At 36.4% G+C, this 25843-nt stretch overlaps 7 protein-coding genes and 2 pseudogenes across 14 annotated transcripts; 2 read left to right on the top strand and 7 right to left on the bottom strand.

Annotated features, from left to right (window-relative positions):
- Positions 1–31: 31 nt before the first annotated feature.
- Positions 32–2354, bottom strand: WRKY39 (WRKY DNA-binding protein 39). 2 transcript variants are annotated; one of them, NM_111339.3, is made up of 3 exons: positions 949–2354; positions 741–866; positions 32–653 (listed from the first exon to the last, which is right to left on the bottom strand). In NM_111339.3, the coding sequence occupies exons 1-3, from the start codon at positions 1665–1667 to the stop codon at positions 506–508; spliced, it is 993 nt and encodes a 330-aa protein (NP_566236.1). In that variant the 5' UTR covers positions 1668–2354; the 3' UTR covers positions 32–505. The 2 variants fall into 2 exon arrangements, with proteins under 2 accessions (NP_566236.1, NP_001030634.1); NM_001035557.2 differs by having other exon boundaries at positions 218–866; positions 949–2326.
- Positions 2355–3697: 1343 nt separating this feature from the next.
- CLPS3 (CLP-similar protein 3) lies at positions 3698–6980 on the bottom strand. Of its 3 annotated transcripts, none has more exons than NM_001337539.1 (9): positions 6781–6912; positions 6170–6530; positions 5621–5689; positions 5444–5539; positions 5117–5358; positions 4893–5031; positions 4593–4784; positions 4267–4505; positions 3699–4164 (listed from the first exon to the last, which is right to left on the bottom strand). In NM_001337539.1, exons 2-9 carry the CDS (start codon positions 6389–6391, stop codon positions 4029–4031), a joined length of 1335 nt encoding a protein of 444 aa, NP_001319471.1. In that variant the 5' UTR covers positions 6392–6530; positions 6781–6912; the 3' UTR covers positions 3699–4028. The 3 variants fall into 3 exon arrangements, with proteins under 3 accessions (NP_001327497.1, NP_001319471.1, NP_187119.1); NM_111340.3 differs by having other exon boundaries at positions 3737–4164; positions 6170–6499; positions 6781–6980; NM_001337540.1 differs by having other exon boundaries at positions 3698–4164; positions 6170–6910.
- A 52-nt stretch (positions 6981–7032) lies between these two features.
- ANX1 (Malectin/receptor-like protein kinase family protein) lies at positions 7033–10921 on the bottom strand. The gene is made up of 2 exons (NM_111341.3): positions 7361–10921; positions 7033–7278 (listed from the first exon to the last, which is right to left on the bottom strand). Exon 1 carries the CDS (start codon positions 9912–9914, stop codon positions 7362–7364), a length of 2553 nt encoding a protein of 850 aa, NP_187120.1. The 5' UTR covers positions 9915–10921; the 3' UTR covers positions 7033–7278; position 7361.
- Positions 10644–11800, top strand: AT3G04700 (carboxylate clamp-TPR protein (DUF1685)). Its single transcript, NM_111342.2, has 2 exons — positions 10644–11419; positions 11504–11800. The coding sequence occupies exons 1-2, from the start codon at positions 10924–10926 to the stop codon at positions 11581–11583; spliced, it is 576 nt and encodes a 191-aa protein (NP_187121.1). The 5' UTR covers positions 10644–10923; the 3' UTR covers positions 11584–11800.
- Positions 10644–15146, top strand: TPR10 (ankyrin repeat family protein). 3 transcript variants are annotated; one of them, NM_001202879.1, is made up of 15 exons: positions 10644–11419; positions 11504–11565; positions 12091–12235; positions 12582–12644; positions 12729–12899; positions 12984–13115; positions 13212–13351; positions 13440–13526; positions 13625–13750; positions 13870–14010; positions 14089–14154; positions 14239–14340; positions 14427–14597; positions 14685–14764; positions 14858–15094. In NM_001202879.1, exons 1-15 carry the CDS (start codon positions 10924–10926, stop codon positions 14916–14918), a joined length of 2043 nt encoding a protein of 680 aa, NP_001189808.1. In that variant the 5' UTR covers positions 10644–10923; the 3' UTR covers positions 14919–15094. The 3 variants fall into 3 exon arrangements, with proteins under 3 accessions (NP_001189808.1, NP_187122.1, NP_001030635.1); NM_111343.3 differs by lacking the exons at positions 10644–11419; positions 11504–11565 and having other exon boundaries at positions 12004–12235; positions 14858–15146; NM_001035558.1 differs by lacking the exons at positions 10644–11419; positions 11504–11565 and having other exon boundaries at positions 12060–12235; positions 13873–14010.
- Positions 15147–15618: 472 nt separating this feature from the next.
- AT3G04715 lies at positions 15619–16527 on the bottom strand (annotated as a pseudogene). The gene has a single exon.
- Positions 16528–18684: 2157 nt separating this feature from the next.
- Positions 18685–19310, bottom strand: AT3G04717 (annotated as a pseudogene). Its single transcript has 2 exons — positions 19086–19310; positions 18685–18991 (listed from the first exon to the last, which is right to left on the bottom strand).
- A 90-nt stretch (positions 19311–19400) lies between these two features.
- Positions 19401–20736, bottom strand: PR4 (pathogenesis-related 4). Its single transcript, NM_111344.6, has 2 exons — positions 20097–20736; positions 19401–19894 (listed from the first exon to the last, which is right to left on the bottom strand). The coding sequence occupies exons 1-2, from the start codon at positions 20505–20507 to the stop codon at positions 19667–19669; spliced, it is 639 nt and encodes a 212-aa protein (NP_187123.1). The 5' UTR covers positions 20508–20736; the 3' UTR covers positions 19401–19666.
- A 1394-nt stretch (positions 20737–22130) lies between these two features.
- Positions 22131–24867, bottom strand: IAA16 (indoleacetic acid-induced protein 16). Its single transcript, NM_111345.3, has 5 exons — positions 24189–24867; positions 23468–23739; positions 23245–23380; positions 23088–23149; positions 22131–23006 (listed from the first exon to the last, which is right to left on the bottom strand). The coding sequence occupies exons 1-5, from the start codon at positions 24389–24391 to the stop codon at positions 22969–22971; spliced, it is 711 nt and encodes a 236-aa protein (NP_187124.1). The 5' UTR covers positions 24392–24867; the 3' UTR covers positions 22131–22968.
- Between the last annotated feature and the right edge of the window lie 976 nt (positions 24868–25843).

Below are 25843 nucleotides of genomic sequence, written 5' to 3' on the forward strand. Positions count from 1 at the left end.
TTTCCATTTCAGTTCTCGGATAGATATAGTTTTAAAGACTCTCTTCTTTGATATTGGAATTGAGACATTTGATTCACCATTTGTCTAGTCTTTTGGTCAATGGTTTTCTATGCTTTCGGATTATGCAAATGCAATGCTTATGACTTGATTAAAGTAACTTTTGCGTGGATCTTACAAGCTTCGGTTTTATATTTGGAGAGAAGAAAAAGAGTTTTGTGTTGCCTAGACGGATCTTCTTCATCATTTTATGACTCAACCTTATATATCGTTGCATGCATTGATACATATATTGAAGAAAAAGCTCAGTTGAAACCAAATTGTTGATGTTTCTTGGTACTGCCTCTGCCACATAATCCGAGTTCACAAGTGCTCTTATAACTTCTGTCAGAGTGGAAATATACAATTGCAAATCAGAGCTACAAAGACCGGTTTCTTGAATCAAATTCATTCTTTCTTCAAATCCAAGAGTAGACGCCAAAAGGACATACATATTGACTCTGTATCATCAAGTGTGAGCTGATTGTGAAGACAATATTCTTGAATGGTTATGCTCGCCTTCGTAAGTTACAATTAACATTGAAGTTTCATCAATACATCGCTCCACATGCTTCCTTGCTGGACAACCTCTCACACTGCTGCATTTATAGTATCCCCTGCAACCGAAACAACAAAAGGAAACTTATATCAAAATCGACATAAAGTTATTGAAATCTTATACCAGAAGATGTTTATATATATACCGTGGATGCGGTGAACCCTTTATCGGTTTCTGTCCATACTTCCTCCAAGAATACTCATCTGGAGGAATGTCTGCAATCTTGTTACTGATTGCAGGCACCTTGATTGATCGTTTTACCCTCAGTTTCCTGTATAAGATCAAACCTTTACAAAGAGATACAAAAAGAACAATTTAAAGGGTCAAGATTGTCACAAAGAACAATGACAAACCTTTTCTTGGAACAGTGACATTTGCTTCGACTTCCGCATTTCAAACTACCAGAGCACATCTTCCGGGTATGCTGTTGGTCAGACCCACGGGACAATCCGGTCAAATGGAACGAGTTCCTATCGTAGTCTGTTACACTAGCATCCATGCTAAGAGATGACACAAATGATCTTGATCCGTTTGATACACTCGGAGTATAGCAACTACTACCAGATCCATCAAACTTAAGGTTTACACCGCTATTACTCCTGGAGTAAGCTATCTGCTGGTGGTTGTGGATTAACTGATAAGGAGCACGAAAAGGAGGTGGCTTTAACTCCAGAAACGACTTGTCAACACACATTTTGTGACTAAGCATTAATGAAGGATGACCCAATTGGTGTTTTGGCTCCATTTCATTATAAACAGCAGAAGCTGGAACCATCTGAAGTGGCTCTGGTGCAAGAACTTGAGTGTAATCACCACTTAGATCATTACCGCAGCAAATAGGACTCTCTAAGAAGATGTGTTGAGGAAAAGATGACCTAAACTTGTTGGTACTCCTAAACTTTCCATGGCCTAACCCTCTAGTTAACAGAGAAGCTACTCTTTTGAACTTGGAAACTACTTCTCCTGTTTCAACCGTTAAGGATTTGGGATCACTGGTTCGTTGTGACAAGAGATTTAACACTCCATGACAGCTTTCTATAGCTGATCTGTTAGCAGCTTCAACTTCCTCCATGTTTTTCTTCTACCCAAGTTTCAGATCAGAGAACCAAAAAAAAAAAACCTAATTTCACAATTCTCAAACTCAAACAGTTAACAACACCCAAATCTCTCCTAGACCAAGAGAATCATAATCAACACAGAAACTAAAAAGCCTAACAAAATACAGAACTTGCAACCTATATAACAAAAGATCTCAAAATAAAAATCTAAACCAGATTAAGACATGAAAAAAGAGAGTACATTAGATCAAATCCAAGGCGCGTGAAAAATCCAGAACTCAATCTCTAATAACCCTAGGAAGAAACCAATCACCATGAGTTCCACCAAATCACTTCCAAGGAAAAGTGCTAAGTAAAAATCGAAACTCCCTCAATCCTAAAGCTAAAAAATGAGATCTTTCTCAACACACAGAGGATAAAAATTAGCTCATGACAAAGGGTCTTCAAAAGAAGAAGAAAGAAACTCCCTGAAAATTTAGAGCTAGAAGAAAAAATGAGATCTTTTTGAATACCCAGAAGGTAACAAATTTAGCTCAAGAGGAAGAAATCAGATAGGAAATTTTAGGATAAAATAAAGAGAAAGAAAGATTTGTCTTGTTTGTTTCTTTGTGAGAGAGAGAGAGAGATAGAGATGGTGAGATAAAAAAGTGTCAAAGGTTATGACTTTTGCTTTGTGGGTGGGGAAGAGTTTAGACTTGCTTTTACTTAAAATTCCCCCACCACCACCATTTCTACAATTTTTAAATATTACCAAAAACCCCTTTTTATTTCCTTTTTTTCTTCATTTATTCACTTCTCAAGGAGACCAAATTTCAATTTTAAATTTTCCTTTTTATTCTTAAAAGCTAAAGTTATTCAATTTCTGGGGAAAATAAAACCAAACACAAAAACATAAGTGGAATACAGAACAGAGATGTGGTCGTCGCAGTTTCAGAGGAGAGGAAGAAAAAAAAAACAGAGCCCTCTGTTAAAAAAGAGTTTCTTAGGTGGGTCCTACTAGTGGACCTACTTTATACCTACTGTTTTTCGTACAAATAGAAAATTGATTAAAATCATAAACCGTATCAATTAAAGGAAATTAGATAATGTATCTTAACATTTTCTGATTTTCGGATATCTTTCTCTTAAAGTAAATGATGTGATTAACTATAATATCTTTAAAGAAAAATTAGAGAAAGAGAATGGATTAGAGTCAAATATCTTTAATGATAATTGGACATTGACTCAGTAAAATTCTTGTACTACTATATTCATATGTTTTAAAAATGATTCTAATTCCAAAGCAAAATTCGAATTGATTTTGTATTCATTTTAGAAAATATTTTTTATTTTTTATTTAACTATTTCTCGATTGTCATGAAATGGAAATAACGTCCATTGTGGAACCCACGTGTCTCCCGTTGATTTCGAATTCCGAGCACGGAGTTAGAAAAGTAACGGTATAGATTTCGACACGTGCCCTATCTCATCTGGTCGTCTCTCTAGCACGTTGTATCACGAATCACGATTGTTGACTAGCTCTTTTTTGTTTTCTTTCTTTCTGTTTTTTTTTTTGTGTTTGTTGTTCTTGTTGTTAATTATACGATATTTTTATTATTCTTGTTTTATCATATTCACAATGATAAGTGAAACTTTCTTCTTATATCTATAAATCTCTAATCATCAGTCAAATGATTGAAATTTTCTGTATTTAATGTGCAGGGTTAAAAAAAAAAATGAGGCTATTAAAGCATATAGAAGATCTTGTAGCATGTAAATTTAGAATTTTCTAAATATGTTTTGTCTATTGCAAATGAATGACAATTTTAACATTTTGAACTCAAAACATATCCGTTTTAATTATCTTTCAATTGAATTAGCATAAGAATAAAATATTCTTTTCTATTCTAGGAGAATCATATAAGATTAATGCGACTTGGTTAGACAGACCAACTAATATTCTTCGGATCCGATTCTAAATACAGAGCTTATACAACAATACAATTGAAGTGACTTAAAATGTGATAGTAATTTAGTTGAATTAATAACCAATAATAATACATGTGTGACTTTGAACATTATCATATACTATTTCGAAATCATCCAATAACATAAGATATGTTCGACCTATCAAATTTAAAAATGCTACACACATCACTTGAATATGCTGAACCAAACAAACAGAACTAACGCACTAGTAAATCAACATTATTTTTTGCTCACTTCATAACATCAAATTACAACCAACCATCTATTCCGCAATAATGATCTTTTAAACTCAAAAACTTGTGCATTTGATAAAGAAGAAAAAGGCTATTTGTAATTAACGTTACATAATCGAGCTGCTGCATCATTCTCTCAAGCAAAAAACATGGCTCCTCTCTTCTCTAAGTAAGTCATACTGACTCAAGCCATGCCAATGATCCAGCGACCAACAACTTGCTAGGTAATGTCCCAGGCGATGGTGCTAAATACGTTATCTTCTTCTTCTGCACATTAACTTCCGTCACATACACAAACCCAGAAACATTGCTGTATCAAAGAAAAAACAGAGAGAAAGAAATATCAAAATCACGAAGAAAACATACACGAAAGCCTTTGATTCTGGAAACAGCAAGAACTTTTAGAGATTACCTTGAGATGATCTGGTCTGGTTCTTCTGCGTATGAGACAGCAAGAACAGAATGCAGCAGATCCCGATCATCGATATTTACAGGCGTCACCCGCAACGGATTTGAAACCGAGGTAGACCCGGCTGGAAGAGCCGATTTTGGCGCTTGTGGTCCACCACCAATTCGGAACACTTGCAGATCACTGAAACTCGATGTATTGGCATACGGAGAGAGTTCTTTCGATAAACCGTAAAAATATTCCTGGAAAATTCAGTTTTTGAGTTCTGAGTTACACCTCCAAAGGCATGAAAAAAGGGATATTAAAAGATTTGAGATTGAAAATTTTACCTGAATCTTAAAGTTCCTTGATCTTTTACGGACCTCTTTGACCCTGGCTACAACTCCACCAGACTTGTGAAGCTTCACGACGTCGACATTACTCTTACTTCTCAGCACATCTTTAAGCCTGCTGAAGAGTTTTTCCTGACCCAATACAAGTACAACCGAGGCATTGAATGTGTCTATTGCGTGGAGAAGCAGCTGCAAGACGAAGCAGATACAGTTCTTTATCAGGCATTTGCATAATGAAATCCACTAAGAAGGAGCTAACTATACCAAAAAATACGCTAAAAAGGATCTAACTTTTACCTCATAACCAATCCCCTCGATCCATCCCATTGTGTTGATCACCATTCCAGCAGCTCGCGATTCAGGGTTTCCGACAAACTGTTTCTCCAGAACTTGAGCAAGCTCTTTCACCAGAGCTTTGTACAGTTCAACGTTCATACTGAGAGAGCCAAAGTAGACATATTTAAATTCCTCATCGAGGGGAATAACGTATGATGGGTAGGAGAAATTTGAGAATCACTTACTTTGGTGATGCGTGGCCGTAGTAGTAAACAAGGGCCATATCAAGAGGAAACCCTTCAACTGGATCCAGTGGCATTTCAATAGGGGCAGCAGCAATAGATCCTGGTATTGTAATCGAGCCTTGGCCAACATCAAGGTCTACAAATGTAGGTCTCCATCCCTGTTTAGCTGCCCAACTAAGGAGCATCTTTGTCAATGTGCTCTTCCCGGAATCCGTAGGCCCTACTACAATAACCCGAGGTCCCTGCATTAAGTGAATTCTTAAGAACCAAGTGTTTTAACTATGCTGATATTGCAATACAATAATATTGAATATCGAAGAAAAGTACCTGAGAAGATTCTGGGTCATTAGATGTGGAAGCTTTGGCAAAACGTCTCCTTGCATCTAGTATGGCATGCACATTAATGTAGCTGACCATCGGCGTCTGGAAACAGAGATGTAGTTAGTAAACAAAATTTGCTCTACATATTTAAAGCAAGCGTAGGAATGAAACAAGTAATCCAACCTCATCTGCTGTATAGTCAGTTTCCGTGACACCATCCATCTCAATTGTCGCTCCATACCAAGTGAAAACCTGACAATAATCAAAAGGCACAAGATGGTAAGCACGGTGTTTCAGAGCTCCGATTATGAACTTTACATAAATCATTAGCAGAAGGAAAAATAGAAAAGAAAGAAATTGGGGGGGAAAATCACATCTATCATCAATCTTTTTATACAACCCACTTAACAATTCTTACCTAGACAGCATAATCTTCATTTACAACCTAAATCATAAGTCTTTCATCCAACTCAAACCCAAAAACCCTCAAACTTCACTGGCAAAGGATGTACCTTTCCAACCCCAAAAGGCCAGAGGGTGAATTCAATAGTAACTCAAGAACCCACTTTAAGAAAGATAACCACTAAAAGAAACTAAATCAAGAATGGCTAGTTATTTTCTACCAACAAACCCAACACCAAATATGTTACCAACAAGCTACATTTTATCTATAAGCCATAAAGCATAATGCTTACGATCGCTCTAAAAACCAAGGATTAAGAAAACACATACCGCAAATTTCATGCGAGGAGGGAAGGTACGCCATATTTCAGGAGGCAGTTCAGAGCCAAAAATCTCAGCGGTCCCGTTAACCACACGGAGTCTGAGAGGCTCTTCAGAGACTTCGATCCTGAGCTCGCTTTCTCTCTCCAATTTCACTTGCTTCAGATTAGCAGACCCGGGAACAGCTCCACTCAAAGCCGGTGGATTCATGGACGGACCACCGTACGCCATTGCTTTCACTCAGAGTAAGATATAATTGTAGACTATCTATCACTCGGAGTAACAGGAGCTCTCTTTAAGTCATTATACACACTTGCGCTTGTAATCGCTCTTCTTCTTCTTAAAAACAAAAGTATAATCAAGTTAATCTCTGCAAACAGAAAAGAAAAATGCAAACTTTACTAGATTTAAACAGCCAATCTTGACCCCGGAATTATAAAAGCACAACAGAGATCAATTTCAAACAACCAATGTATCAAAATTCATCACTAGAGTAACAATCATATATATATAAGAGAAAGTAATAGAACAGCAACAGAGAAAGAAAAACGAGAGCCATCGATTTCTGTACCCAGAAATCGAAAAAGAGAGAACGAGAGAGCAAAAAGAAGACGAATTACCAAAAAAAGGGTCAATGGAGGGAAGACTGAAGGCGGCGAAAGAATGAACGGCGATTCTACGGCGAGGAGAAACGGACGTCGGAGATTCGCAAACGTGTGTGTGTGTTTGAGGAGAAACAGTGAATTCGACTTACGAAATCAATTTACTTTAGGTTTATATCGCTGTAATTTCCATTTTTTCGATTAAGGCAAAATTGGAAAACGAATTAATCCCGGTTTGAGCCGTTAACCGACCTGAACAACCTTTTCCATTTTTCTACTATACAGTTTTCCGGTTAATATAATAATTTGTTTCTAGCTTAATAAACTCAGTAAAATATAACTTAATACAAAAATTTACCATAGAAAAATTCTAACTACGAATCTTAATACAATGTATTTTTGATTACATGTAACATCACAAAGGGATATAATTTTACAAATGTTTTTATTGAAAAATACCACTCAATATAAATGAAATCATCTTCAAATTTTGTTACCCAGATTCCTTTTCTAATCCTGCAATTAACACAAAAACAAAAACTTTAACACCAAAATTAAGAGAAGAAAAACAAAATTAGTATACGTATTGCGAAATTACCTTATCGTCCTTTGGGATTTACAATCTGAGAGAATATTTCGGTATTGTCCTCTGAGGAGAGATCACTCACATCATCTCTACCGGCGACGTTAACCGCCATGCCTCCTCTACCGAGATCCTCAGAGCTTCCTCCATTATTCGGAGTCCGATGACGAGTCCCGTCAGCAGTCTCTTGAAGCTGAAGTGCGAATTCGAGATTCCACAAAACATCTCCCATTGTCGGCCGTTCTAATCCACTATCGTTAAGACACTTCTCCGCCGTGTCTGCAAATTTCTTCAAACACTCTGCATTGATCTTCCCTTTCAGATTCGGATCGATTATATCCTCTAAATTCCCTTTTCGTTTGCAATTCATTGCCCAGTCTCCGAGACTCACTTGTTCCTTAGGCAAACTCGGGTTTAACGCTGGTCTTGCGCATAAGATTTCGAACAGAACAACTCCGAATGAGTAAACGTCTGATTTCTCAGTCAGTTGTTGTCTTCTGAAGTATTCAGGATCTAAATAACCGAAGCTTCCTTTGACGACGGTTGTTACATGGCCTCCATTCATGTTAGGTCCAGTTTTGGATAACCCAAAGTCTGAAACTTTGGCTACCCAGTTCTCATCTACGAGGATGTTAGTTGTTTTAACGTCTCTGTGTATAATCGTGTACTTTGCTCCTGTGTGAAGGTAATGTAATCCTCTTGCTGCTCCAATAGCTATCTCTAGCCTTCGTTTCCAAGTTAATTGTGGTTTCTTTGTGTTGTATAGATGCTCACGGAGTGTTCCAAATGCCATGTAATCGTATACGAGACACATTTCTCCTCCCTCGTCGCAGTATCCTATCAAGGAGACTAAGTGTTTGTGTCTTAGTCTTGAGAGGAGTTCGATTTCTGTCTCGAATTCGTTGAGTCCTTGTTCTGAATTTGGGTTTGATTTTTTTACCGCTACTTTAGTTGTGCCGTCTATAACTCCTTTGTAGACTTTACCAAACCCTCCAACTCCAATGACGTTGGAATCATCGAAGTTTTGTGTTCCGTGTTTGATTTCTGGTAAAGAGAATCTACGGCATAAACCTGCTGCGAGATTGGATAGGTGACTTCCATTGTTGCTCTTCCCTGAGATGGTTGATTTGGTTCCTGATGTGGTAGAGTTTCCATATATAGGAAGCCAACTTGATGTGTGAGAGTCGCCTCCTTGATATCCTTGTTTCTTCTTGTAGGCCGTGAAACACAAGGCACCGATTAAAACCGCTAAAACTCCTCCGGCCGAACCAATGATGAAAGCGTGTCTCTTTTCGTTCTTGAATTCTTTTTTAACCTCTTCCTCAGCTTGCATAGGCGATGGCTCGGGGTTTGGACCCGCAAGATTTTTCATGGTGTCCATCTTGAAAATCTCTAACCCGTTAAGAGATGAATCATAATATTCCGGTTGACCAAAAGTTGATGGAGTCATCTGAAGTGTAATCTCTTCGCCTCCGTTGTTGGCATCAACATATATCGCGTAGTCTTTGTACATCGGGATTCCTTTCTCTCCTGTCCACCCTATTATATCTGCAGGAGTAGTATCTGCCTGCGCTGTTCTGTTATTGATGTAAATGTTGAAAACCTTCTGGTTGATCTTGGAAAGCTGGAATTCGCAGAAATGGAGTCTCAAAATGTAGGTGAAGTTCTTATCGATTTGGAACATCCATGTAAGATTGGATTTGAGGTTGATATCTCCGTTTGGGCCTTGAGATCTTGCGGTTTTGTATATATCGGCTGGAGCTATAGACACCGGCATGTTCTGGTAGTTGATCCTAAAATTGTTGCTTGCTTGAAGTGTAACACCAAGACCCGCACTAAAGATGTAAGGTGCATCATTATACCAAGTTCTTGTCAACCCACCGGAGTCTTGGCTTCCAGGGATGTCCTGACCACCAACATTAAGTCTAAACATTGACTGAAGATTCGCAGTCTTGGCATCCATTGTTTGGTCTGTGAAACCAACAAGAGCCGCCGTGTCAAACAATTCCGGCATCTGAATCACCTCGATACCGTTTATAAAGGCAAATGCGTCTCGGTATTTATCTGAAGGGGTAAACTTGATGCTCAAAACATCTTTGTCAGTGGGTGCAAGAGAGTATTCTTTAACCAGATAAGCTTGAGTCAAAGCTTGACACGTAATCGCGGCGCTGAAATTGCTCAGTAAGGTAACATCGTTAGCTTCCACAGTGAAATACGAGTTGGAAATGTTGAGACCGGTGTATGTTGATGGGTAGAAATATAACCGAAGCAAATGTCTTTTATCTCCTTTAATCGGGATTTCATAAGTTGCTGGAGCTGTAAAGATTCTGGCTGTCATATAAGGAACTGTTGAGAGAAGTGAAGGGTCTTGATATGTAGCCGTTGCGTGAATTGAGTTTCCAGTCTTTAAAAACTTTGTATCTGGTTCCCATTTTTTCTTATCTTGGTCAGCAGAAGCTTCTGATGTCCCGCAGCTCAGAGCTAAATCTTGTCCGTTAGATCTAGTTGGAAAAACCAATAGAAAGGAGAGACATGTGAGGAAAAAGAGAATCCGAGTTTTCCCGCTCATGGCTGACACATCAACGGGTAGAGACTCTTTGCCTTAAACAAAAAATGAGGAGAGAAAAGCTTTCTTTTTTGTAAGAATTAAGATCACTTTTACGCTTGTGGACAAAATTAGAAGTTTATTTCTTATTGTCTCTGTAACCTAACCATAGAAAGTCAGGACTTGCATGGATGAACAAGAAGCAAAAACCTTGCAAGAAAAAAAAAAACAAGGTACACACTCTTTTTTCTTTTCTATTTTCTCGTTTTGTCTAGTTTTTTTTTGTTTGTAATTATGAGGTTACTGGTGTTTTTCTCATTTTCCGTCGTTCTGTCTGAAAGAGAAACAAAATTAGTTAGAAAAATTCGTGGTGGAGAGGATTACCCGAACAAGCTATGTTTAGCATATAGTTAGAGAAACTGAAAAGACTTTTGTTCTTTGACTACAACATGAAAATTCATGTAATCTAAATATAGAACTCTTAGACCATATTGTTTCAATAACATTATTACAAACTTTTGAAAGTTTGACTTGATAGAGATAGACTACGACATGTTTTGAAACTCTTTTCTTAGAATGGTCAAGGATCTAAACAAAGAAAGTCCCTAAAGATCTGGATGAATCAATCGTCAAATTTTAAGCAATGGAAGAAAATAGCTTTTTGACTTTTATCCATTACATAGATCAATGGTGGAAACTAGTTTGTTATTCTCCATTAAAGCACTAAGAGTCTCTTCAAAGTTTATCTGGTCGGGTTGGGAAAAATCCAACTAGAGAAGAGCATAAAAGTAGACATCTGATCAACCCGACCCATAATAACCTTTTTTTGTTGGCCGCGTAATATGTTCGAGCGCGGCCATCACACTAAGAACATTCATAAAAAAAAATCCACAGGATTCAAAGCCCTTAAGCTTTGATCATAGTCTCTTAAAGAGGTAGTAAAACCATAAACTAGAGCCCCAATTTGCATTCACAAGCCACCTAACACATTAGCTTCTGGTCATTTCTGCTTTATATACACATCAAGTAAAAAATGGTGAGAAGAAGAGAAGGTCTTACATTGCCAATCATAAAACCGGCGCTTCCCGAGGTCAGATCAGCAGCGACAACGCCGGTGGCCTCACAGAAACCAAAACATCGTTTATCGAAACAACTATCTATGTGTGAAACACCAAGAGACGTTGCTTGGGAAAGAAGAAGGCGTCAGATGATAATGATTCAAGAAAAGAAGCTGCTTCATAAGGGCGCTTCAGACAATCTTTGTATACAGGCGAATCTAACGGATGAAGATTTAAACGAGCTAAAAGGATCGATTGAGCTAGGTTTCGGTTTCAATGAAGAAGCAGGACAAAAGCTTTGTAATACATTACCAGCTCTTGATCTTTACTTTGCAGTGAATCGTCAGCTCTCGCCTCTTCCTTCACCTAGCAGCAGCCGTAGCAGCAGTGCATCTGCGTCAACTTTCTCATACAGTATACCTTGTAGTCCAAAGAAAACTGATTCAGATTCTGTTAAAATCTTATGCCCAGGTATCTAAACTCATGTTTTTGGTATTTTGTTTTGAATGCAATAACATTTATAAACTAATGGTTTAATATGATCTTTTTTGGCAGGGGACGATCCTCAACAAATGAAGCAGAGGTTGAGACATTGGGCACAAGCAGTTGCATGTTCTGTTATGCAGTCTTATTGAAGATTATAAGCACTCAGATTTTCTTTTGAGAGATAGGAAGAAGCGAATCTTTTACAATTAGGATTCGAAAGAAACAAAAAACAACTAGAAAATTTTGGAGAAAAAGAGATGAAAATTGTGGCTCTGTATATAACTCACAAGATGAGAGAAAGAAAAAGAAAAACACCTCTTGTTCATAAGCTGTAATGATGTATACAAAAAAAAAGATTACAATATGATCTTGGATTGGATAATAAAATGAACTTTTTTCTAGATAATCGATTCTTAAACTGAAAATAAGCCCATTTTGATCTAACGTTAGAATGAAAATGAAGAGATTTGAGAAGTCAGGGTGTATTTTTTACAAAACGTATTATTGGGTGTATTTTGTAATAGTTAAATATATGAGGGTCTAAGATTCAAATTTATTAAAAGATAACCAAAAAAAAACCTCTGGAATCTTCTTAAAACCTAGAAGCCTCCGACTCCGACCAACTGAAAAATTAAAAGGCAAAAGCTTTTTTTCAGATTTCTGATAATCAGACAGACAGACACAAACAAACACCGGTATCGACGAACGGAACTAACTCCGATATCCAAAACCCACTCCAAGTTTCACGAACGAAGGGCTTAGTATCTGCCATGGCTCCTGATGCTTCTACTGCTCTTGCAGGTATGCTCTTTTCTATATTTTAGAATGATGTATCGATCTCTGTCTTTTGAATGCGTATGAACTATAGATTCCTTGATGGGCTCTCTTAGTTTTCTTTAGCTGAATTGATCTTATGGTGAAGTTTCGATTTTTTCTTCCTCTGCTGCCTTTTCTTCTTCCTTTTGTGAAATTTTCGTTGGCTATAATGTTTCGGCTATGGCCATTACTAGAACTGTAGAAACTCAAATACTAATTGAAAATTTTCTTTAATTTGGTATAAGTAGATTAGAATTGAAGTTGACACTTGGTAGTTTGAATCTCTAATTATAATTTTTGTTTTCGTTTCATCTTTGGATTCTTACTCTAGCGAGGGAGAAAGTTCAGCAAATCCTGAATGCAGCTTGTACCGGAAATCTCGAATTCCTTAAGAGTGAGTGCTTTATTTACTTTTCGTTTCTCTGTTTTCTTTGAGCAGTTATATGTTTTGTGTACTGATTATCACTTCTCCAAGCAGATGTTGCTAAGCAGCTTGATGAAGGAAAAGACTTGACGAAAACTGTGGAGAGTATTAAAGACGCAAACAAACGTGGAGCGCTTCACTTCGCTGCGAGAGAAGGACAAACTGAAATATGCAGATATCTTTTGGAAGAACTGAAACTCAATGCTGATGCAAAAGATGAAACTGGTTTGTGTTTCCTTGTGTTTTACAATTTGCAGAACTTTTCTATATATGTGAAAGTTGATCACTGAGATTGTTATGATTTGGTAGGTGATACTCCGCTTGTTCATGCTGCGAGGCAAGGACAGATTGAAACGGTTAAGTATCTTTTAGAGCAAGGAGCTGATCCCAATATAGCTAGTGAACTAGGAGCCACAGCTTTGCATCATGCGGCTGGGACAGGTTGGTTATCAATTGCTCTGTCTTTTTTTATTTCACTCTCTTGGGTCATGAAGTGTTCTGTTTTACTTATATAGCTTCTCTCTATACATCTATTAGGAGAAATCGAGTTGCTAAAGGAATTGCTCTCTAGAGGTGTTCCTGTTGATTCTGAAAGTGAATCTGGCACGCCATTAATCTGGGCTGCTGGCCACGACCAAAAAAATGCTGTGGAAGTCTTGTTAGAACACAATGCCAATGTAAACTTTGTGTATATCTCTATTTGATTATCTGTCTAAAACCGTACTTTCTTATAAACCTATAACCTTTTTGTTGATGACTCTGCAGCCTAATGCTGAGACTGAAGATAATATCACACCGTTATTATCTGCAGTGGCAGCGGGTTCTCTGTCATGCTTAGAGTTGTTGGTCAAGGTTTAACATCTTCTTAACATCCTCTAGTATTGCGTTGGTTCAGCTGCCAAATATCTTAAATCAGAGCTAACAAAAAATTGTTCTTTTTGTAATCACAGGCAGGTGCCAAAGCTAACGTTTTTGCTGGTGGTGCAACTCCATTGCACATTGCGGCTGATATTGGAAACCTTGAGTTAATTAACTGTTTACTTAAAGCCGGGGCTGATCCGAATCAGAAAGATGAGGTAAAACCAACTTGGAAATCAGTTCATATGCAAGAACCTGTTCCCTTGTTCATATGGTACGACATGAATACAATCTTGTGGTACTATACTGATTCTACTGTAAACTCGATTATTTTTAGGAGGGTAATAGGCCATTAGAAGTTGCAGCTGCTAGAGACAACAGAAAGGTTGTTGAGATCCTCTTCCCATTGACAACAAAACCAGAAACTGTTTCGGACTGGACAGTAGATGGAATTCTCGCTCACATGGAATCAAACAAAGTAGGCATATCAGATCTTTCCTGGCATTAGTGTCGGATATTTCGATATTTTTTGTCTGAAACAACTTAACATTTTCAGGAACAAGAGGAAAACTCAAACAAGGCGAAATCCCAAGAGACTGGGATCAAGAAAGATCTTCCTGTGGTACTTCATACTTTGATCAATATGCATTTCTCTTTCAACAAATTGTTTAAAGTACTTAAAGATAACCATTTTTAACTTCCACAGGTCTCCCCAGAAGCAAAGGCAAAAGCCGCAGAAGCAAAAGCCAGAGGACAAGACGCCTTTCACAGAAAGGATTTTCAGATGGCTATTGATGCTTATACACAAGTATTCTACTCTAAAACTTCTTCTGAAATCAAAACAAGATTCTTAATTTTTGCCTATATGTGATTTTGTGGTTTGTTTGAACACAGGCAATTGATTTTGACCCAACGGATCATACCTTATTCTCAAACCGAAGCCTCTGCTGGTTGCGACTAGGACAAGCTGAGCATGCCTTATCTGATGCTAAAGCCTGCAGAGAACTAAACCCAGATTGGCCTAAAGGTTGCTTCAGAGAAGGCGCTGCTCTGCGTTTGCTACAGGTAAAAAGCATCTACAATGCCACTAAAAATCTTTGATCTCTTAACGTTGAAACTGTATGACTCACCGAGTTTCTCATGAATCTCCAGCGGTTTGACGAGGCAGCCAATGCTTTCTACGAGGGAGTATTGCTTAGCCCTGAAAGCAAAGAGCTCATTGATGCTTTCAGGTTCGTAAGAAACACTTATGGTGTTGATTTTTATCGGTTGGTATTGGGTTTTCGAGATAGATGATGTTGTTTTTTTGTCTATTTCTTCTACAGAGAAGCTGTAGATGCCGGAAGGAAGTTTCACGGCAAGGGTGAGGTTAAGGCCAAATCATAAGATCTTCGAGAGATGGTTTATGTAGTATATGTATGAAGTTTTGATCTACTTCTTACCTTTGTTCTCCCTTGTGCACTATTCTTAGGAACAAAGTTTTGTTTGTGGTCGAATTTGGTAATTTGTCCGAGTTTACAGCTTAGATAAAAAAGAGTTGGTAATACATTAGACTGATTTTGAAACTTTTCTTATATTTACAAACAAAAATTTAATTACGAAAATCAATATCAAGAAACAACCAAACAAAATCTTTACTTCGTCTCAACAATAATTTTTCCTTCAAGGAGAGCTAGTATACTTGTGTTCAAGCTTAAAATGACATACGAACAACGATAGTGTTTAATCACAACGTAATATTAGAAAAATATCGAAGTTAAGACATTAAATCTGAAAAATAGTCTACGATAAAAAGATGAAGATATGTCTTACAATGACTTCAAACCTAAGGTGCCGAAACTTTAGCACATTCACACACAAAAATCCTAAAAATTAGCAAGTAGAACCTAACTTTTACTTCTTTCCTTGAGAAACAAGTTAAAGCCCAAACTCAACCAAAACCTTAATACGACTCTTGACACCGAACCCTAAACTTACGACTCTTGACACCGAACCCTAAACATACGACTCTTGACACCGAACCCTAAACATCCGCCTTAGCATGAAACTCCTTTCTTTTGGGGGCTCATCTCCACCGTTTATGTCTTCATATCAAAGCTTTAAGGTCTTCAAAGCATCATTCCTCCTTGTTCCACCACGTTGTCAATTATGGCGGAAGGAAACCTTAAATAAGAATGACACGGAATCATCTCTGGCAATGGAACACTGACTCTTTCCGCAACAAAAGGATGGCTCAACAGCTGGGCTGCGGTGGCCCTACGTGACGGCTGCAACGCCAAGCACCGCATCAAGAAGTCGTTGGCCACCGGAGATATAAGTTTGGGAAGCCCCCACATGTAACAGTCTCTGGTCATCACTGGACAACCTCCAAACATCTGAATAACCACACACCCTAGAGACCATATATCAACGGCCGGTCCCATCACTCCATCATGTCCAAGAGATTATGGTGGCATGTACTGCAGCGTACCAGGAAATAACGACCTAGAATCCGTAGAAGGCTCTTTAGATGAACCGAAATCAGCAAGCTTAAGATCCCATGGCTCTCCAAAAGTGGTGGAAGGGAAGACGAGGACGTTGGCTGGCTTGAGATCGCAGTGAACGTAACCATGTGAGTGAAGAGCGTCGAGTCCTTGTATGATCATAAGAGCGGCACCTTTGATAATATTCTCAGGCATTGGTTTCCCACGAAACTGGGAGATCATATTGAAGAGAGTGCCTTTGGAGGCAAACTCCATATAGATGTAACATTCTTCGGGTTGGATCCCTAAGTGAAGAACAGGGCTTGAGGCTTGGACGATGCGAGGATGATTGTGGAAACAAAGCATGATCCTAAGCTCTTTCACGAGAATCTTTATGTGATTGAACGAAGACGACTCTTCGCATAGAGTCGGAAGTTAGAATCCTGTTTGAGAGAGACAGAGCCAAAGCTCCCTCTGCCAAGAACAGAGACATGCTTCAATGAAGACTCGGGTACACCAAGGGGTTCTCTGATCATCTTCTCCGTAGTAGTAGTACTCTCTTTTAATTAGATTTTGCTTCGATATTTTATTTTTTTTGACAAATAAGAAAGCCAAAAAACTGATGGTTTAATGGAGTGCGATACCACCTATTTATAAGACCTACGTAAGTCGGCACTCCTGAGATAAAACTAGACTTATTTATAAGACTGAGTCAAAGGATAAAGATCAAAAACTATATTTACTCCCTAAAATAATATTTCAACAAACTATTTCCATTTTACAAAATAGAAATTGTAATTTTTACTGTGAAAGATTAACCTCGTGATCATGTGTAATATAATGATATCTATTTTATTTTAAAACTTATGAAAGGTGATAATAATAAGATGCAAGACGGTGATTGGAGATTTGATGAACTTGAAGATCTCTAGCAGTTGACAATAAAGCGACCACGTGAGTATCCCTGACCGTTAGTTCAAATAGCCGTTAGTACACTAATCAATGATTCTCACCGTCCTTTGTGTTTCCGTCGCAGTATTCGTCACCTGCGTTTGCGTTTTTGAAATTATTCTGTATCAAAAATTGTAATAGGATACATTACACGTGATTTTAATTTTACTAAGTGAGTATCAACGCTACGCGTGGGTTTGTTTTGAAAATTGTTAAAAAAAAATTACATTGATTGTTCTTTATGTTAATTTCTATTTACTATTTGTTTATTTTTGTAATGTTAATAAAATTAGATCTATAATATGTAGTTACAATTTTTATGGTTAGATTCATTTGTGACTCGAAATATCAATTTATATATTTTTGTGTATAAAGCTAATTATTTATAAGATTTTAATATTTTTTCACTTCATGAATACATATAACAACAATAATGATATTTTGATACAATTCTGTGTAACTATGTTATTTTTGTAGTTTAAAATTTTCCTAACTCGATTATAAATAAATCAATTCCTTATTTTATGTACTTCAACAACATTGTGATAGATTCATGATTAAAGTTTGGATTGACATCAACTGAAAAAGATCTGAAGAGTATTCGTACAAAAAATAAAAAGATAGCAAAAATTGAATGTCATTGAAGTCAACACTTTTGGATTTTTTGTCATTGCATATATCAATATTAGAGAAATGATCGTGTCTTTGATGATTTGAAAATTGTTCAACTTAATTAAAAATAAACTATTTATGATTTTATTTATTCTCCAAATATAATAATCCAACAACATTGTTATAGTCTCATGATTAAATATATAGAATTGATATAAACTGAACAAGATTTCAAGAGTACTCATATGAAAATAATAATAATAAAAGAAAATTAAAGTATAATGATTTAATTTGCTTATTTAATTTTATTAGTTTTATTAATTTTAAAAAAATCGAATGACATATGTCATTTTGTTGTGTGATGATGTGTCATTTATATGGAGAGAGTTGACCAACTTTTATATATATGATTTTTGAATGAAATTAAACGTGATTTTTTTTTATGTAAACGGTGTTAATAAAACGCAATGTTTTAGAAATAGAGTGACTTACCCTTAAGCATCTTCCGCTCGGGATAATAGTAATGGTAAATTGCTATTACGTTAGAAGTGGTTTGAGCTGCCGCTTTAGCTGCATATGTGCATAGCTAGCAAAACAAAGACACATCTGCTAATTAAGTCTTGCCATTGGCGATCTTAATTTAGATGTTTGTTCTTTAAAATATAATGGGATATAATCAGAGATGGACTAAGAAATTTATAATCATAGGGAAAAAGTTTTTTATACACTGAATAAATTGCTATACCAAAAAGTTTGTCACGTTATGAGTAATTTTCTTATTAGGCTTTGAATTTTCAGTGTATGACTAGTCTTGGGAGATGTCTATGGCGGCTTTTTCAAGCTTTGTGGTAGAAATTAGAAGTTTTTGAGGTAATATGATTGAGCATTTATTAGAGGGGACATATGTTTATGTTTAATCTTTAGTCTTTAGGCGTTATTACTTATTTGTATCGTACGTGGTCAAAATTTTACGGTATCCAGAATTTTTGGATCAGTTAATGGATCAAAGTTGATTACTTAGCTTGCTGCAAGTAAGTGTTCTAACATAAATAATTAAATCTATGTGTGTTTGCATATTCGTTAACTTTTTTATATAAAATCCGATTATCATTTTATTCCTTACCAACTTTCCAAACGCACTATATTTTATTGGGTTTATTTTCATTGATATGAAAAGATAAAACTCGAGACATTTATTTTCTCTTATTAAAATTATTAGTTAGAGTTTAAAGGTAAATAATATGGAGATGAACTAGAATTCGAAAATCTTTAGCAGTTGACAAACTCGTAGTTGACTATTAAGTGACCACGAGCGTTTCCCTGACTGTTAGTATCAAGCTGTCTGAAAACACCCTCCTCTAAGTCCAAACCACCGTTACTACACTGATCCACGATTCTCACAGTCGCTTGCGTTCCGGTCGCAGTATTCGTCACCTGCGTTCGAGGGGACATATGCACACATTCAATAAATTTGTATATGAAAAGAGCATTCAGAAACGTGATTTTTGAAATAGATAAAAGAACTTACCCTTAAACATCTATCGCAAGAATCACGACCGCGAGCAATACACACTTACTCGGTAGAGATCCCAGTTGTTTTGTGCAGGATTGTAAATATGGTAAGTTGCTCAAACGTTAGGTGCGGATTGAGCGGCTGCTTTGGCCGCAAACGCACATAGCAACACAAACACACATAAGCTAAGTCTTGACATTTCTTTCTATATGTTGTTATTTGTTTTTTAGTTTAACTTTGTGGTAGATAAAATAAAGAATTGATGAAACTTTATTTATAGAAAATTATATACTATGAAATGACTAGATTAGCCTAACAAAACGCTTGGAGCACGTTGTGTACGTATGATTTTCTTTGGCTTTCCTTTGAATATTCAATGTACTTACTATTCTTGCTAGGTGTTTCAAGTCGTTTGTTACACGTTCCATGGCGGTTGAAGTTTTTTCATTTTACTAAAGTAGTACGTATCGAATGATAATAATATTTAAAATTTCCTTATTGATACGAAACATATATCCCTCGACAATACATATATAGCGGTCTTTATTATTTTTATGTAGACCGATCGATATTGACCTCAAAATCATTACATAATATCAAACGCGATCAATGGCCGAAACAAGCATGTTTCTGGAATCAGGCTGCCCAATGAGCTCATTGCCACAGTCGACAAATTGGTAGTCAACAATGAGATGGCCTTGTTGATAGCCAAAACCATCGGTGTCTATTTGATTGAACATTGCTACATCCAAATCCAAGCCTCCGTTGCTGCATTGGTCCACTATTCTCACAGTTACTGCAGCATTTGTTCTTGTGTTCTTCACCTGAATCCATTTATACCCACCGGTTAATCACAATTTTTACCGGCTATACATCTTTTGAAATATTTCACTAACACGTTGACGTTGGTAAATGGTAACAAATTTTATCTTGTATTCGTCTTAATTCCAACACTTTCTATATGATCTCCTTTTGCACAAACATACTTATATAAAGATTTGAGAAAAAGATAATTAATTAACTTACCCTTAAACACTTGCCGCAAGAAGCTTGACCACGAGGTCCTGCCGGCCCGCAGAAGGCGGTCCAGCCATACTTGCTCCGCCATGCGTACGGCTTATCAGCATCCCACGTGGAGCAATAAGCACTCACGGCTCTCAAATCCCAATTATTCTGCGCCGGATTATAGAAATGGTAGGTGGCGCGTACGTTCGACGCGCTCTCCCCTGGTCCGCTAGGCCCACTTCCCCAACAATTGCTCTGACAGTTGTTGGTCGGAGAACAGTAGTCCGCGGTGGTACCACAGTAACCGTACTGACTGCAGCAGATGTTACCGGGACAAGTTCGACCACCGCCTTGACGACCGCATTGTTGTCCGGCCACCGTAGCCACTGTGTATGATAAAAGTATGATGGTTATGCTAAGTCTGATCTTCATGATCGATAAGTCTTTGTTTTCTTGGTGGTCTAATGCATCTATCTATATATCTATATATATATGAAAATAATAAAATTATAGGATCAATAGTTAATTATATAATAATGTTTTTCTTGTGATTCTACGCAATTGATTTAATTACATACGTTACAGGTAACGTGCTTAAACCATATGATACACACATGTAGGTTAAATATTTGTATATAGATATCTGTATATTGAAATTTCGTTGGATTCGATAGAATAATGAAAATATATAATTCTGTTGTTAGATTTTTTTAAAAGAGATTCGTTACAAAATAAAAGAAAATTGGGTTTCTCCTCTTAAAATTTCTCTACAGAATTGGAGTGCTGAAGTTTTAATAAATTAATTTTATTTGGAAAATAAAAATAAATTATGAAGTGGTATAATTTGGAATATCAATGTAATATGCTCTTTTACGAGAAATTAAGATGACCTGTGAGGGTGAGACTCCGGTGAAAAATGTGTCTAAGAACCGTCGATATTCTTTGAACGGAAGGTCACTGGTCAAAGTCATCTGATCGGACGGTTTATAACTAAGCATTGCGTATCTTCCCCATCGCGATACAGATAATGACTAATGAGGAGAGGCGGCTAATTGTGATTGTTTTTGTTTGTTTGTAGAAAATAGCAGCCTAGTAGATAAGAGTCGCTCTCATTTGGATAAATATTGAATTTCGATCATTGACTAATCAAAGTTAACATAATCGGTCCATTGAATTAGCCATTTTGGATTATTTAAAATTTTGTTTCTCAAAACTCACTTAGCAGTTTAACAAATTTCTTCTATGATGCGTAAGTAAAAAAGCAAATCTATCCGCTTCCTCGTAATTTTTCTTTATTGACACGAGATGAATTTTCAGCTTTGATCTAAAATAGTATAGAGACTGGGCTGGCGAGCCTACAGATCTTTAAGTGTTGACTTCAGTCAAAGTCAACTTGAATTGTTTGTCTATGGGCTTAACGGGCAATACGGGTTTGGTTTACCGAAACTGAGCCCATATCAAGTCCGCTTCAAATTGTTATAAGTTGGATAAAACAGAGTACACGAGAGAAAGAGAAGAGCGAAGAGAGTATTCTAGAGTGCCCGGACCAAATGGATAGGGTAGCTGTTATCGGGCCAAAGGCCCATTAATATTTAAGAAAATTGATGAAAAGCCCATTATTATGAGAAAATGTAAGGCCCCAATTTTTTTTCCCTAGTGTTAACCATGGCCCAAAATGTTTTTCCCCCCAAATTACTTAATTATTGTTGGGACGAAGCTGTGCTTCTTGTTTATTTTTGTGTATCTTTCATCTTCTTGTAATCATCTTTTGTGAATCTGTTTTTTGAGAACCATCTTTTGTGCATTTTGTACTTGTTAAGTTACAAGTTGTAATTCACAACGAGAGCAAAATCAGCCAATTTATATTGAACTAAGTATTCTACAAACAAGTAAATACATGTGGTGAATTTGACAACCAAGGATACAAACTAGATCAAATTTACTAAAAAATCAGATAAATAATAAATAAAACAAATATCATCATTATCAACCATTGTTTGTTGAGGCAATGGATGTCGATGACAGCGTAAAGCATCAATAATGGAGCATACATATTAAAGACATTATTAATTTACTCGGAATTCATTAAAATATTGTCCCCCAACAACTCTACATTATCCACATGCTCTTGCCCTTTCCACCACCCACATTACCTTGATCTATTTAAAGTTTTTTCATTTGTGTTTCACCGAAAAAACACCAAAAATTGATAAATGTAATATTAGAAATAAAAAAAAACAATAATTGAGGCCAGGCCAACCTTATTAAAAAAGAAAGAAATAGACACTAAACACCAATTGGATCCTGTTGAGGCCAACCTTATATATACGCACGACAATAATTGGTCTTCGAGTTACATTGATACAAAAAGATCCGCACTACTAATCTTCCGTTTGTTGGTTTTACGATTGTTAACCATCTCATGTCATTTAGCTCCACTTATTGAAAAGTTACTAAAATAAAGAATAAACAAACAAAAAGGTATAATTTAAGGTGGTTGAAAATGTTGGATAAAAAAAGATTGTTGAGAAATGAAATAATGTAAGTAATAATTTGGTACGTCAAAGTAACACATTAAGATGCCTTACGGACACAGACCATATAGACAACACGATAATGCGTAAAAACAAAAGTTGGTTTTAACGGAAATAGATGCAACCTAATTAAATATACATATTAATATATGTATATAATACATATAACAAAAACGATTTAATTTTTTAAAATGTAATACACCACAATATTAATATTATTATTAATTAATATTATAAGCAAACTCCTTGCTCGGAACAATAGTTTCGAGCCGGTTTAGCTTTCTCGGTTCGAGATATCCAACCGATCGAAACAGGCTTTCTTCCTTTTTTAGGTAAGAACACGAAATGTCGTCGAGAACTCAACTTCTGTTCTTGCACTTTTCTAATGCCCTTGGAGCTGCAATATATAGAAAATTAGTATTAGCAAAGATTCATAGTATAATTTTACACCACCAGTTTTGGATTAAACAATACTAACCAAGTCCGATTGCTTCTGATCCCTTCATTATTCGTATACGTTTGCATGAATCAACAAACATCCTAAAATAGTCCAAACAACATGTAAATAAATATTTTGTATAGACGTATTTATAATAATAATTCATATATAAATTTAAAGATATAAAAATACTCACTCCCACGGTACGTCTCCTACAAGCATCCAGTCGCCATCTTTATCTTCATATGTTGGAACATAATCTGATCCGTTTAGAAGATCGATCAATTTACTCTCATTCATGAAATCTTTCATTCCTTGTGGTCCATAGTTGCCTGAAAAATAAAATTTCAAATTTCAAACAATATATGATAAAAAGGATCATGTTTTAGTAGATAGATATATTGTCAATTTTTATTTACCTATGGTAAAAGAGCTAAACATTTTGCTTAAGGCGTTGGAGAGATCTTGGTAAGTTTTGTAGAGTTTCAAGTCAATTTTCCGTAGGTACGGTGCACCGTCCATGCTAACCTTCACATAAGCCACGGTGGCACATGCGGAGGCGGATGAGGTGGCTCCACTGCTGCCAGAAGTCTTATCGTTTCCTTCGGTGGCATCTCCGGTGGTCGGTTTTTGGCCGGACATGACGTTCTTGCGGAAAGATCGTACCGGTGGCCATCCCACAACTTGTGCCCTGAAATTTCGTAATGATTTTTTTTTTTTAATTTCAATAATACTCATTACTTCTTTTTTTTGTAAAATGTTTGTAAATGATCTAGTTGTTCTACACGTGTCGGATGTTAGGTGGTTGTAGTTGTCCAAAAGTTTATTTAATCTTTAATCTTTTTGGTAGATAAAGAAAGATTCCTTATGTTTTGTATTTTTCTAGTTCTTCCCGACAAAAAAATAATCAAACAGACTCTCAACCTAACTACAATTGAAACATGGAGCAAAACCAAATAAAAAACAAAGATCTTAGGAGAAGTATCAGCATAATTATTCCGTTCGAGTTCCCTAACCTAGCTAGAAATCATGTTAAAGCGTATACATCTCTACATAATGACCGCCTAGTATAACCTAATTTTACCGAACCTAGAAGACAATATTATTAGTTGAAATAGAGATTGAAATTCAGTTTCTTACTTGGCTGGTGGTTTTACGACCTTCTCCTTCATATTCTCTAAATCGACTTTGGAAACTGAATCCATAGCCGTCGATGAAAGATTCAGTTTGAGATCAACAGTCTCAGAAAATCCTCTTTTACCATTATTTTTTCCAGCCATTTCTCCTCCGTGATTCCCACCCGGTAGCCCTAATCTCAGCTCCGTGGCCTCAAAATTAATCATATTTCTCGATATAATGATTATCAACGAGTAATTAGTTAGGTGATCCGATCGACAACGAGTAGGAGATTCTTCGGCTTCTAGGGTTTTTCTTTTAGTTCTTTTGATATTTTTTTGGGGAACTAAAACGTTTGAAGAGAGAGAGAGATAGGGGGATGTGAGATGTGTGTAGAGAAACAAAGGGCTAAATATTGGATCGTGTGTGGTATAAAATTATATATGGAATTGATCATTGAGGATGATTATTTGAACGGAGGTGATGTTGCCAGGTGGATGCTGGGATTGGTTGGACCGTAAGGAGTGTTGTCGGGAGAGAATGATGTCACGAATGGCGTCATTTTCCTGAGAATAATTGCGGCCAAGCCAGTGGGCAAAGGCCAACTTGGCACAGTCTCTCCTTTTCTGTGTCGAATTTATCCACCCAAAATAAATTCTAATCAAACTTGAAATATGAATCATTTTTACCACTCGCATAAAAAGGTATACCTCTTCTTTTTAGTACTTTAATCAGTTTTTACGGCAAAAGATATTCGAGTCTTTTGAAAAAATATCAAAAACAGAAATATCAATTTGATGAAAAATAATAGCAAAGAAAAAAAAGAAGAAAAAGACTAAATATATAAATAAAGAGTGTTTTGTCGGAGATTATTTTTATTTAATTGGTGATGGTTTATATGAAAATGGAATTAAAAAATGACAGCTAAGACATAATGGAGCCCACAGATGGGAAAGAAATCGAAAGTGGTCAGCTTCAAACATGTGTTTTGATTCCCGTGGATTCGATTCGTTCGTTGTCCTTCTTATGGGGTCCGCCATTCACAAGGCCTATTGGCCTATGCTTGCCTTTTTTTAAGACTATTTTCAATTTCTTATATTATAAAATGCCGACAAATACTAATTGAATTCAAATAAATTTTAAAGTTTAAACGAACTAAAAGTCCTGGTCTGCCATAGCATTTTCGTACTATACTTCCCATGTGCCCCTGTGGCCTTGTCTTGGCTCTAAATTCATGGATTATTGTGAAGTCAATAGATAATTAGGGATTCATGTTAATTCAAGTAATTGTGCGTTAAACATGATTACCAATTATGTAATTAGGAAACATTCCTTCCGATCAATGATTATAATATAGTATAATGCTGGGAATAATTTAATCTAGTGCTAATTTTTTTCTATGCAGGTGCAAATGCTAACTAATTCTTATGTGTATTGGGTTATATAATCTTCGGTGGGGAGGGCCAAACACGACTAACTCAACAGTAAATGGTCAACCATATGTGGTATGGGCGGCGGTACATGTCATGCCCATTTCGTCGACCCTAAAATATGGTAATGTAGTATTTTTTCACAAAGGAGCATAATAATAATAGCGTTGATAAATAAATGGCTCCATGCAAATTATATATAATAAAATTATAACAGCATAATGATCATCAACATCATTTATTGCTAAA

This window comes from Arabidopsis thaliana, chromosome 3 (genome assembly GCF_000001735.4).
Source record: "Arabidopsis thaliana chromosome 3, partial sequence".
Lineage (NCBI taxonomy): Eukaryota > Viridiplantae > Streptophyta > Magnoliopsida > Brassicales > Brassicaceae > Arabidopsis > Arabidopsis thaliana.